Source organism: Tubulanus polymorphus, chromosome 2, assembly GCF_964204645.1.
Source record: "Tubulanus polymorphus chromosome 2, tnTubPoly1.2, whole genome shotgun sequence".
Taxonomy (NCBI): Eukaryota; Metazoa; Nemertea; class Palaeonemertea; order Tubulaniformes; family Tubulanidae; genus Tubulanus; species Tubulanus polymorphus.
The window spans coordinates 2,460,621-2,472,866 of record NC_134026.1 but is presented as its reverse complement, the minus strand read 5'-3'; the positions used below and the strand labels follow the sequence as shown (position 1 = coordinate 2,472,866).

At 37.9% G+C, this 12,246-nt stretch overlaps 4 protein-coding genes across 4 annotated transcripts; 3 read left to right on the top strand and 1 right to left on the bottom strand.

Moving 5' to 3' along the window:
• Positions 1 to 140: 140 nt before the first annotated feature.
• Positions 141 to 2,799, bottom strand: LOC141898797 (mRNA export factor-like). The gene is made up of 9 exons (XM_074784900.1): positions 2,517 to 2,799; positions 2,027 to 2,119; positions 1,857 to 1,943; positions 1,674 to 1,760; positions 1,524 to 1,595; positions 1,199 to 1,306; positions 940 to 1,119; positions 642 to 836; positions 141 to 554 (listed from the first exon to the last, which is right to left on the bottom strand). Exons 1-9 carry the CDS (start codon positions 2,688 to 2,690, stop codon positions 462 to 464), a joined length of 1,089 nt encoding a protein of 362 aa, XP_074641001.1. The 5' UTR covers positions 2,691 to 2,799; the 3' UTR covers positions 141 to 461.
• A 605-nt stretch (positions 2,800 to 3,404) lies between these two features.
• On the top strand, positions 3,405 to 5,943 carry LOC141898228 (uncharacterized). Its single transcript, XM_074784052.1, has 8 exons — positions 3,405 to 3,506; positions 3,628 to 3,863; positions 4,126 to 4,489; positions 4,575 to 4,662; positions 4,796 to 4,906; positions 5,000 to 5,148; positions 5,290 to 5,492; positions 5,868 to 5,943. The coding sequence occupies exons 1-8, from the start codon at positions 3,405 to 3,407 to the stop codon at positions 5,941 to 5,943; spliced, it is 1,329 nt and encodes a 442-aa protein (XP_074640153.1).
• A 1,480-nt stretch (positions 5,944 to 7,423) lies between these two features.
• Positions 7,424 to 9,161, top strand: LOC141899453 (NADH-ubiquinone oxidoreductase subunit 8-like). Its single transcript, XM_074785790.1, has 6 exons — positions 7,424 to 7,559; positions 8,056 to 8,121; positions 8,198 to 8,287; positions 8,372 to 8,544; positions 8,661 to 8,789; positions 8,884 to 9,161. Exons 1-6 carry the CDS (start codon positions 7,517 to 7,519, stop codon positions 9,013 to 9,015), a joined length of 633 nt encoding a protein of 210 aa, XP_074641891.1. The 5' UTR covers positions 7,424 to 7,516; the 3' UTR covers positions 9,016 to 9,161.
• Positions 9,162 to 9,651: 490 nt separating this feature from the next.
• LOC141899269 (NADH-ubiquinone oxidoreductase subunit 8-like) lies at positions 9,652 to 12,005 on the top strand. The gene is made up of 6 exons (XM_074785467.1): positions 9,652 to 9,765; positions 10,273 to 10,353; positions 10,712 to 10,801; positions 10,892 to 11,064; positions 11,176 to 11,304; positions 11,406 to 12,005. Exons 1-6 carry the CDS (start codon positions 9,732 to 9,734, stop codon positions 11,535 to 11,537), a joined length of 639 nt encoding a protein of 212 aa, XP_074641568.1. The 5' UTR covers positions 9,652 to 9,731; the 3' UTR covers positions 11,538 to 12,005.
• Positions 12,006 to 12,246: the final 241 nt, after the last annotated feature.

Genomic DNA, 12,246 nt, shown 5'->3' with positions numbered 1-12,246 from the left:
TTTTGTAGACTGTTTAATTGCAGTTACATGATAAGAGGACAGGTAAGCCAATCTTCAAACTCCAATTCAATGAACCATCATAAATGTCATGTCCTCGAAAACAAAAAGTCCTACAGTAAACACTAAGAAAATCCTTTCTTACCAAATACTATTTTATTATCAGTTAACAAGAACATGTCAATCATTGTTTCCCTTTTGCTCGCATAAATGCTTTATCGTTTATTTTGCAATAAGAAGCCTTTCTTCCATACAAAACAAGTAGCCAGTAAGGAAAACAAAATAAATGCTTACATCGAGTTTCACATAAGCTTTCGTATTTCTGAAGAGTGGAAGCTTTTTCAAATCAAAATTATGTTAGATCAAAGATGAATAGCAAAGTATGATGTTACAACTTATATGCGTATACATATACTGGTACACTTATCACTACATGCAGAAAATCTGTCTCCTTTAAAGCAGTGTTAAGATTTTTTGCTACTTGGCTTCAATTCATCAAAGCAAGATCGCAAGAATATGTGTGGTTTCATTTTTGTAGGATCGTAGCCTTCATGTCCCTGAAAAATGATTAATAGTGAAACTGAATTATGAAATGTAATTCACATAACAGCAAATACTAAGAATTTGAATCATTTGAAACTTACTCTTGACCAATCATAACTTGATGCGTAAGCGAATATGTTTCCTTGAGCGTTGAATGCTGAAGCGCTGATTGGTTGATCGAGAAGTTCTGACGTTTTTAATTTCGTGCGCGCGTCTTTGTCCCAGAACGAGAACCTTCCGTCAGAACCGACTGTAGCTAAAGTTCCATGTTGTGGATGGAAGGCTATGCTGTTCACCTTAAATTCAATCAATAGGGGGCATTTTATTCTCATTTTCCTCCAAAAAAGGAACTTTCGAAATCATCAGCGATTTTGGATGATTTTAGATGCTCAAGCTTACCGCATAAATATCTTGTACACCGTTAGGAGTTCCGTTTGATCGGTGACATTTGAATGTGAAATTATCCTTAGGGTTGGTGGGATTAACGTAATGAATAGCAACTCGTCCTTCGATACTCCCTAAAGCAAAACCTGTCGGTTGACTTGTTTTCTTATCAGTAAATATCTTCACGCAACGATGCTACAAATTAAAAACTTAACGATTAGTTAATCTAAGCAAGTTTAAAGACCGAATTGTCTGGCTTTTGTAGGGGGCTTACCTGATATTTCAAAGGTGACTCCATTTTTTTGAATTCTTGCGGTTGATTTTCTAACTGGTAGATTATTAACCCTCTATTAGCTGTGCCAACAACAGCCATAGGATACATCTAAAATATCAACAGATCATTGTAAATACAGTCACTAGAACCTGCTCAATTTAGATCATTTGGGAGTCAGGGACTTAACAAAATTCATGCAGATTATGAAAAATCTGGGTTAAACAACTTTATTTCAAAAAGAATCTAGATTAAACTGAGCTGAATGAAGCAGGTTTGAATGTGGCATCCGAACACTGAGACAGTAACTGTTCATGACATAACTCACCACATCAGTACAATAACAGCGTTCTGGTAAGGCAATCGTGTGCATCGGATTTGGTGACCTCATGTCCCAAAACTGTAATGATCATAATAATTACTCCTTCAAATTTTAATTCTGAATAGATTTTTGCTCACAAATGATCATCAATTTTACCTTCAGTGTTTTATCCCAGCTTCCAGTCATTACACAGCTATAATTCGGTGCTTTTATGAAGTGAATAGTTTTTACTGGAGCATCGTGCTGAAATTCATTGAAACATTGAAAAGATCAGACGTACATCGGAAATAAATACACTATAGGGCCTAGATCATCTCTTGTCCTTGAGATTGAAGTTACCTGTGCGATCTGAGTCGCTTGGTTCGTGTTTAAATCCCACATTTTCGCTGTTTTATCACATGAAGCTGTAAAAACTTTTGAACCATCCTGCAAAAAATCGAAAACATATTATTTTCTACACAACATAATCCAGATGGAGAGTGGAGTCTGTGAAATAAAGCCACACATACATCACTCCAGGCTACATCTAAAACTGGTCCTGTGTGAGTCTGTTGCGCTTTCGGAATAGTTTGTCCGTTGCCCTGAACTTCCCAACATCTTACCTAAAAACAGAAACAATAATACAAACATATATTTTTACATACCGGATAAATATCTTTTCTTCTCGGGTCAAGTCAGACTCAGAGCGCTAAATTCGAATTAAACGCTATTTTACAATGAAAAAGAGTCGATAACAATATCAGATATCGGTAAAAGTGCAGACCCGCACCTCTCGTGATTGACGCAATCTACTGAATGGCAGAATCCAGGCTTAAAATCTTTCTAGTGAAGATTTAAAATCAACCAATGGCAATGTACTGAATTGCTGATGACATTTTGAATCTGAAACAATGATATTTAATGTAATTGATTGAACCGTTTAGTATGGAGAGGTGCGGATCTGCACTTTTACCCAGATATCTACTTCAATGATTCAATAAAGCTTTTCAACACACATACATTGTTATCCCAGCTTCCAGCGACGAGGAATGTTGATGGTAAAGTTCCCGGACTGAATTCTAAACACGATACCGAATCATCGGGAGGCGAAGCAACTTCGATATCTTTCATCGGATTCGAGTTATTAATCGTGTTTGTCGTTCCACCACCAAATACTTTCGGAGCCCCAAACATCGTTGAAAGTGTCTACAACAAGTTTGCACGATTCAAATGTTCAAATGGTTAAAATATCACGAAATAAAGTGAAATTTCAATTTTTGCAAAACCTCAATGCGGAAGTAAATAGGGAAATACGCAGGTTTTGCGCAAATATGGGAGTACTCCGTTTCAGTGTAGTTCAAAACTAACTCATGGTAACCACCCGCGGGCTCAAAAACCCGTTCCCTCGCAACTCGGTCGCATCCGCCATGGCAGTAGAAAAAAGCCACACCATATCATTCTATGATACCTAAATAATTCTACGTATCGAAAGAAAAAATAATATTTCGAGTATGTCGGGTGACGTCGGTGGTGAACCCAGTCCTAGGAATAGCAGGCTAAGTTCGGCCAGTCCCACCAGTTTTAATAACAGAATTACGGCTCAACGTAATAAAAGGGTAAACTTAGGATCGACTTTCTTTTTTATTCAGTTCTCTATTCATTGAAATTCATATTCGTTGATTTATAAATTATAATTACAATTTAATCTTTTGAGATGATTTATCATTAGGACATTTTTGAATCGATACATTTTCAGATAAGTTTCGCCGAGGACGTTAGATCTACAGATTCTGACTCTAGAAGGGCACCGACGCCAAGCAATTCAGGTTAATAAACATGAAGATCAATACATTTTCACCGTGAAATTATCCATTGTTATACACATTTCATCCATAATTAATTGAGGATATGAAAAATCCTTCAGGGAAAAGGTCGAACAGTCGGGGAAACGAAAGCAAGCCGGAATGGTTCCAAGAACTAAGCGAGGATCAGGTGCAGATGTTTCGAGAAGTGCGTTAAGTTTAGAATAAATCTGACAACATGGATTACATTAATTAAGACAATTTAGGTTGGAAATTAAGTTGCAGCATGTTCGTGGTTATTTCTGGTTAAATTCTTTGTTGAAAATTAGGTGTTCGAATTGCTTGACAAAGACAGCGGAGGTAGCATCGACGCGGAAGAACTTTACGAGTGCTTCAAAGATCTCGATGTTATCGTGACCAAAGATGAAATCGTCCAAACGATGAAAGAACTGGACAAAGATGGCAACGGTGAAATAGATTTCGACGAGTTTCTGTATTGCATGGCCATGTTAGCGGGAGATGACGAGGAAGATGACGACGAAATTAAAGAAACGGACAGCGGTGAGTTTGCCAGCCCCGGTCATAATGATTAAGACAATTTTAAGTTAGTTGGGTTGGTCATTAGTCTTCTTTCTATCTATCATAAAAATCTAAATTTTTCGAAGTTTAACGAAACTCATTGTATTCGGTAACGTTTTCAAAGCAGAGTTTATCAGAAAAGTAACTATTTCTGTTGAAATCCGTTGCACAAGCCTTAACTGAGCAACTGTTATCAGACATTTCTGATTTACCTTTTTTAAATCAGGCACAGTGACAACCGAAAAGAGAAGGCATTCTAGAGCATACACTAAAAGACAGACGCTGTTCTTTAGCGCCATTACGAAATTTGCCATAAAGAATTCTCTAGGAGAAATAGAACGTTATTACGCGGCAAAAAGTCGTCACACGCCTCACGTAATCAGTCATTACACCGCCGGAGCGCGTCTAATCGGTCTCACTGATCGACAGATCGAACGAACTCTCGCTAGGTTCGAAAAGGCCGCTAAAGGAACGAATTCTCCCTATGCGAAGCCGCTACATTTTGTCACACCCGATCAGGGTAAGAAAAAGACCAAGGCATCGGAAATTCCAACGCCAAGACCGCGTTATCGACGAGCCGCATTGACCGGTGCTGATGATATAGCTATCATGGTAAGTTTACCATAGATCGTTTCAGCTTATTTCTCTTGATTGCCGATAACTACATTTATTATCAAAATATTCTTCATTTTTAAAGCAAAAAATTCAGGAATGGGCTAAACAGGGAAGTGTCGTTGCCCGGTTACCTAATGCGCATCTTATACCACAAATTAGAACGAAAATTGGTGAGTATTCCTTTAAGTGGGCTTCGAAAAAAAAGAACAAAATAGAAATGAATTTGAAAAATGGAACTTTTCGTTCACTACCTTGTGAATTACAAGTGCTTTTTAAACGCTTATGGTGGATTTTGAATTTAAGCTAATGGAGAATTGGATGAGAACACGCCGGTAATGAGTAGCAGGCGAAAACGCGCTAGATCGAGTATGTCATTGAAACATAACGACGCACACGGTAAAGACAAACGAAAAGGTATCTTCTTAAAAGCAAATTTCATTTCAATGAAACTATACATAGAAGTTTTACAAATTCAAATGAAATCATCCCACTTTCAAATGATTCTAGATTCTGCAAAGAAGAAAAACGCGCAGCCCGGATGGAGTTTGCCTACCTGGGCGAGACGACCAGAATCTATACCGTTACCCATGTTGAGTTTGAACAAAGGAACGACTGCTAACCCGACAATAGAAGATTTACCAATCATACGCCAAAAGGTGAAATGAACTGATCTTACGATCAACTATCTAACATGATTTATACTCGAAGTATTAGTGTATTATTATAAGATAAGTATTGTGAATGAGGAATGAAGTTTTGTTCAGCGAATCAGTTTTTATTCATTTGCACTTTTAAAGGTATCTAAGGCGGTCAATTCGTACTATTCGAATCTGCGAAAGAGGACGGTCGCGCACGCTCTTCAACACTGGGGCATGTTATACCCGGGTCGTATCCCATCTGAGAAACTGCTCAAGAATTTCCTACGGGTTTATCGCGCCTATTCACCGCACAAAGAAGAGGAGACTTTTGTGATTTGCCCGTGGATTCCTGGTACGACCTGGTATCGACATGGCTCGCCAAATTCGTTAAGTTTCGGATGTGACAGTAGCAGGCCAAACAGCGCTATGATCTAAAAATCTACCTATGCTCATCATGTCAAATTCTACGTTTTGTTATTCGTAATGGAAATATATGTCTCAATATTATCAATAAATATCCTATTCGCATAATGTGATACATGCTTTGTGTTTGTCGTCAATGGCCAATATGGTCTTATTGGGAATATACGAAACCTTGAACCGGGTGGCTATTGCAAGTCAAACGCTAAGTAGAAGCCGGTGGGCAGTCGGACCTCCCTCCTCAAGTTCATACGGGAAAAGTTTTGCTCAGCATGAAGATCACTCATTGGTCATTTGTTTTATCGTTATCTTTGTAGTTGGCATAGTCACCAAACATGTCAGATGCAGGAACCGGAAATACGACATAAACGTAACATAGCGTTTCCATGGTAGATGAACTACCTAGGTTACAATCATTCCAGGAAGATTTTATCAAGTATTGTCGACTTATCTAGATAAATATATCGCAAAATGTTCAGACAAAATCAGCCGAGTTGCGCCTGTCAACGACCCGCACAGCGTCCAGTTGTGTTCGTTCCTCATTACGTCACGTCGCAAGGGTTAGTACCAATGACGATGCAGTCACAATTTTGTAATGGAGCATCCCCGTGCGAACAACCTTCTCAAACACCATGCCCTTGTCAAAAGTCGAGGGCAATCATGGATTTGACGATGATAACTTCAGAACAGCAACAGCAGCAGATTGATGCGACCAATGCTAGACATCCTCAAATGCCAATGGTTGGAACAATTCGACCAATGCATCAAGAGCCACATCGTCTGCAGCAACGACTGCGTACAGCAGTTCCTAACGCGACGCAGTGGAACACCGCGACACCAACGCAAAATATTGCTGGATCAAATGTATTCCATAATTCAATGGGTAATCCGGCATTTCGACCAATTATAATACAGCCACAGCAACAACAACAGCAGCAGCATCAAAATGTTACAGCTGACCAAACCAGGAAACGGAATTCAGAATTACCTCCCGGTGACTTAAGTAAGCTACAAACTTGTTGCGTGATTTATTTTTCAAGCCAGTGCCGGTGTGATTTCAGTTTCGGCACTTGACCTCTTGATTCTTCCCTTATTGTCTTTTTTCAAGATTTGAATCCCCCTATATGTATTTGTAGTTGATGCAAAACAAAGAAAACTATCGGGGCTGGAACTGAATATAAATGCCAGCAGTCAGAGTAATGCTAGTCTCGTCGACTCGAAGGATCTCGTCGAATTTCTAATCAGAAATAGACCAAGTATCGACAGCCTGAAATAGTTTACCTTTATTTTCATGAATCGGATTAAAATGACAATAAAACATTCTTTTTTACAAAAGCCTATACATAACGAAATAAAACCACAATATAAACAAAAATGGGTTCGTGTCTTTTAATTCAGGCAAAAAATTATTTTGCATCCCGGCAAAGGGAAACTTACCCGCGCGTCAGTTGTAGTCAGTATCCTGTCTGTGTTTGGTTTAGTTTCACGATCGGATATTTCCACAAACCAGTTGGTATAAGCCTATCCGATCAAAAAAAGCTTACCACCAACGATTAGGTAACTAACTAGTGTGTCAGTGGATCAAACTGTGACTGAAAACCATTCCGTGAATGAAATGGTAAGTCTAGAAAGATTAATTAGAAGTCATCTGAATCCCTGAGGTAAAAAGGCATGGTCACACGAATACGAATACTTCTTCGATTTCTATTCTATATCCCCCTTTTAACCATAATTTTAGAAAATTGGAAAATTTTACTCCTTGACTGCGGTCGAAATCGTCATAGGATAAACAAACCGCGCACGGTAGATGATTCACCACTGGCATGTGAATATTTAGTTTTGGAACGCATTGTAGTTGTAGATGGCTCCACAGCCAAGGTGAAGGTAGCTGTCAAAAATAGTAAACAATGGCTGAATGTCATTGAATGACACAAGAGAAATACACACTTCAAGTGACTGGTGAAATATGGCTTTAAAATTTATGAGATTGTACTCAGTGAAAAATACAGGTAAATACCCCATCAAGGAACTGTTCATGCTTGTGTTTGATAGTCATCGCACTATTAAAATCGATAGGCCTGAAATTAAGAGCAGCCTTATACACATGGTAAAATGCTTTACTGTTACCCGGTCTGTGCTGACTACTACCCGCTTATCACATCGTTTCAATACCTTAATGCTATATTTACGTAACTTTATCTTTATTTCTAGTAAACATGCTGAATAAACATATAGTGCATTGCTTATATATGTGTATCAGTAGAGACTGATTACTCTAGTGTCAATGATTAGATGTTGCTTATAGACGATTGGCTTCTTTTCTTTTATTGCATGGCTTCATGGTAAGTTGTATATTAGCTTTCGATGTTGTCGTTTTTCTGATATTTAATATTTGAGCATCATTCACGACTGAGCTTCTGGCTGGGTTTAGGACAATCATTTTTCAAGGAGTCGATTAAAACTGATTGGAAATTAGGAACTAAATAATCATTCATATATTTTCAGTGCATCCTGTTTTATTCCGAGCTCTGTGTACGAGTCATCAATTACATAAAAGTCAAGGGAAATATGGTAAGAATTGTGTAATCAGAATCTTGATGTAGCGTATATAAAACTCCTTATTCATCAGCACTCAAATCTATTCTAGTTGATGTTAGTACTCCGGTACCTGGTATGGAATGGAAGGATGTAACTGATAGAGCTGCAACTTCTGTCTTCTGGACAGAATTATTTCGAGGTACTGAGTCTGACCAGAGATTTCTGTAAACTAACAAACTCTAAGTTCAGCATTCTAGTCATCTATTCATTTTTCGAATTGTAGGTTTTGGTATCACACTTTCGCAAATTTTCAAAGAACCAGCTACAATAAACTATCCATTTGAAAAGGGACCATTGAGTCCGCGTTTTCGAGGTGAACATGCTCTGAGGAGATATCCATCAGGAGAGGAACGTTGTATTGCTTGTAAACTATGTGAAGCTATCTGTCCGGCTCAGGTAATAGAAAAACAGATCAGTAATTTATTTATAAAGCATGACTCAATTATGGGGTAACATTTCACCAACAACTGTGGTAGAACAAACTAAATTTGGAATAAATCGTTTGTTTCTAGGCTATAACGATTGAAGCAGAACCGCGAGCTGATGGAAGTAGAAGGACAACTCGTTATGATATAGATATGAACAAATGTATATATTGTGGATTCTGTCAAGAAGCTTGTCCTGTTGATGCTATTGTCGAGGTAACTATACAGAATAAAGACCAAAGTCTCTGAAAAGTTCAAAGAATCATCATTGGCAAAGTCATTTATCATTTATTGCTGATCATCATTGTAGGGACCGAATTTCGAATATGCCACAGAAACCAGAGAAGGTCTCATGTACAACAAAGAAAAACTTTTGAATAATGGCGATATCTGGGAGACGGAAATAGCCGCAAATTTAGTGGCTGATCATTTGTATCGATAAGACCATTGTACTCTCTCTTTCTAGAAACCAATAATCAAAAATTGAATACACCATATCGAACAGATTTAAGTAACCAATTGCTTACATTTGAAATTACTTATGACCATCATGTCCTTTATACGTATTTATTGTTGATGTGAGCTACAGAAACAAATAAACAAAATTCATTTAACTTCATGCGCTTTCGTTTTTGAACTCTTTCCTTGCACAAGTGAATGGTAGAAAAGGAAAGGCACTATCACTAAGAAAAGAAGCCATGTCAAAGGTAGTCTAGTATCTAGCCGTTGATGAGGAACGTAACAACATCTGGTATTCAGACAACGTCAAAGACCACTAGTTGGGTCCGCACCGCAGTATCAGTTTGAAGAAGGTGGCAATTTCCCGGCCCGGCCCCACGATGGTACAGGATGTAAGATATTTTGCGGGTTTAAAATCTTTGCCTTGATGAAAAGGGCAAACTTAAGGTCCGGATCCCGAGACCACATCCTAAATTCGCCCCTGTAATGCTTTCTGTTGATTACTGACACAAGGTCCGCTACCAATCATTAGATGCTATTTGTACCCGGTGCGTCAACCCGCGAGATAATTCTTACTCCGTCACCTAGCGCCATCTATCCTACATATTATTCACCAGCAGGTGGTGGTGCGTTCGATCGTAGCTGAGAAAATCAAATAAAACTTAATTCTGAATTATACAATTCAATAATCGTTTCAACATGGCAATTCGTCTATTTTCCGCCCGACAGACAGGTAACATTTAAGTATCTTCTTGTATTGAAATGTGAGAAAAGAAGAGATTTGTCTTTGATAAAATCTTTTTTAAATTCTGGCTGGGGAGGGTACCTGTCTGTGGCTGGGGTGGAGGGGGCAGTGACAAGTAGAATTTTTCAACCAACGATTGAGTAGTGGGCCCCTCATATGTACATGGCCCAGGCCCCAGTTGTTTCCAGATCATGAATTTGCCAAGAAGGATTGATGACGCGTTTGATAGGAAGATAAAGGAGTGTCCATTGGATTTTGAAAATCACGTAATTAGTTAAGCCTGTAAAAGACATTCCATTTCCAAGTAGGCGACTAGCCTACCCAGGCCAAGGCTGGGAAAAAATCCATTTATGTTGATTTTCAGTGAAATATATGATCAATCAGAAAGTTTTGGCGCGCTTCACCTTGTTTGATTAAAGTGGATGAGACTTAAACCAGGATCATATGTTATGTGAAAATAGCACGTCGAAGACCGATCTATATCATCTATTTCAGTGTCACAGATATTTAGGCCGCTGTCTCGCTGTATGAGTTCGGTAAATCCAGCGACTACTGATGACAATAAAGGGGAATATGGTAAGATAAATAAATCGATAAAATCCACCGATAGAATAGTCCTCCTACCTCATCATCAGATTTCCGGCGTGGCGCCATAATTTCACTTTGCATCTAGCCTATCCTTAAAGTTCCTAAGCTAGTTACAATATTTTGGATTTTACAAAAAGTTTAACAGATAAACTTTTTACCCATAGCCTGTCATCTAAATAATGATTATTCAAATTTTTTTTAATGAGAAGAAAACTTGCCTAGTCCAAATATCTAACTGCATAAATCTAGTAACAATCTTTCGGTTTCATTGTTAATAAATTCAGTTCCTACTATCTTGTCCTGTCTACGATTTGTTTAAAATGTTGTTATATATTTCATGATTTAGTGTTAGTCGCTCCAAAGGAGCCCAGTATGGAATGGAGTGATTTGTCAGATAGAGCTGCCACATCAGTATTCTGGACTGAGTTAGCTAGAGGTAATTTCATTCAGCTGTAATTCATATGAAATTCAGTCCAGTTCATTTTATGTCAGGATCTAAGAAACTTTTATTTATTGCGATACATAGGATTCGGTATTACGGCTTCGATGTTGTTCAAAGAACCGGCTACGATAAACTATCCATTTGAAAAGGGACCATTGAGTCCGCGTTTTCGAGGTGAACATGCTCTGAGGAGATATCCATCAGGAGAGGAACGTTGTATTGCTTGTAAACTATGTGAAGCTATCTGTCCGGCTCAGGTAATGGAAAAACAGATCAGTAATTTATTTTCAAAATATGACTCAATTGTGGTGCAAGATAAGACTTGTGGAAATCATGAGCTGAGTTTGGAATAAATCGTTTGTTTCTAGGCTATAACGATTGAAGCAGAACCTCGAGCTGATGGAAGTAGAAGGACAACTCGTTATGATATAGATATGACTAAATGTATATATTGTGGATTCTGTCAAGAGGCTTGTCCTGTTGATGCTATTGTCGAGGTAAGTTTAATGTATAAAAACATTCACAAACAAACGGGTCAAATGGAAGTGGCAACCCTGTTACATGATAGAATTATTCATGGATTTGCATTTACTTTCAGGGACCAAACTTTGAGTTTTCAACCGAGCGTCACGAGGAACTGTTGTATAACAAGGAGAAACTATTAAACAATGGCGATAAATGGGAACCAGAAATTGCTGCTAATCTAGTAGCCGATCATTTATACAGATAAAATCACTGATTTGCTAATAAACTGTTAATGATTTTCATAGTCATATTTGTAGATAAGTGAATGTATAAATTTCTGTTTGCGCGTGGAACATCTCTATTTTGTTTTTTACAGTAGTGTTTTTGCAACACTCACTTAGGGCAAAAAATCATCCCTAACACATAACATAGTTTTATGCGTTTAATTTATGAGTTTTCAGGTGATATGTATCAAATGTATAAATTCACATCAGGATTTGCTTGGTAGAAGGTTATTTTATGAGCTTTAAGTGTAGAATTACACAATTTGTCATTCCATATCGTTTTGACCATGGTTACATGAAATATTGAAGCAGTTTACATTGATATATGCAAACTGTACCTTTCCATACTGTTGTTGGAAGGAAGCTCAACTCTTTCTCAGGAACATGATTGTAAGAGTATTCCGATGTGAATTTTGTAATACTAAACCTCAATAAAAACTGGAATTTTCTTATTGGAGCATATTTTGTTCTCTTACTTTCCTTGGAATGTGCTCTTTTGCTGTTTTCCACAATCCAAAATACCTTCCTGTGGATATAATGCAGGCTATCTTTGTATATTGGTAGGGAGTGTAGTTAATTGAAAGACGATCCCTTTATGTTAACGTGGTTCAAAAAAGTGGAGGTTTAGCTAATTTTTTGGATGAATTCATTTTCGCTTCGGGGGCAAATTATATTTCTTCAGATATTATC

Coding starts and splice junctions, on each gene's coding strand:
- LOC141898797 (XM_074784900.1), bottom strand. CDS start 2,690: ATGTTTGGGGCTCCGAAAGTATTTGGTGGTGGAACGACAAACACGATT. Junction 837..939: donor GTGTACAAGATATTTATGCG/GTAAGCTTGAGC, acceptor ATTGAATTTAAG/GTGAACAGCATAGCCTTCCA. Junction 555..641: donor CAAGTTATGATTGGTCAAGA/GTAAGTTTCAAA, acceptor ATCATTTTTCAG/GGACATGAAGGCTACGATCC.
- LOC141898228 (XM_074784052.1), top strand. CDS start 3,405: ATGAAAAATCCTTCAGGGAAAAGGTCGAACAGTCGGGGAAACGAAAGC. Junction 4,907..4,999: donor CGGTAAAGACAAACGAAAAG/GTATCTTCTTAA, acceptor AAATGATTCTAG/ATTCTGCAAAGAAGAAAAAC. Junction 5,493..5,867: donor TGGATTCCTGGTACGACCTG/GTATCGACATGG, acceptor TTATCTTTGTAG/TTGGCATAGTCACCAAACAT.
- LOC141899453 (XM_074785790.1), top strand. CDS start 7,517: ATGGCTTTAAAATTTATGAGATTGTACTCAGTGAAAAATACAG. Junction 8,545..8,660: donor AAGCTATCTGTCCGGCTCAG/GTAATAGAAAAA, acceptor GTTTGTTTCTAG/GCTATAACGATTGAAGCAGA. Junction 8,790..8,883: donor CTGTTGATGCTATTGTCGAG/GTAACTATACAG, acceptor TCATCATTGTAG/GGACCGAATTTCGAATATGC.
- LOC141899269 (XM_074785467.1), top strand. CDS start 9,732: ATGGCAATTCGTCTATTTTCCGCCCGACAGACAG. Junction 10,802..10,891: donor CTGGACTGAGTTAGCTAGAG/GTAATTTCATTC, acceptor TGCGATACATAG/GATTCGGTATTACGGCTTCG. Junction 11,065..11,175: donor AAGCTATCTGTCCGGCTCAG/GTAATGGAAAAA, acceptor GTTTGTTTCTAG/GCTATAACGATTGAAGCAGA.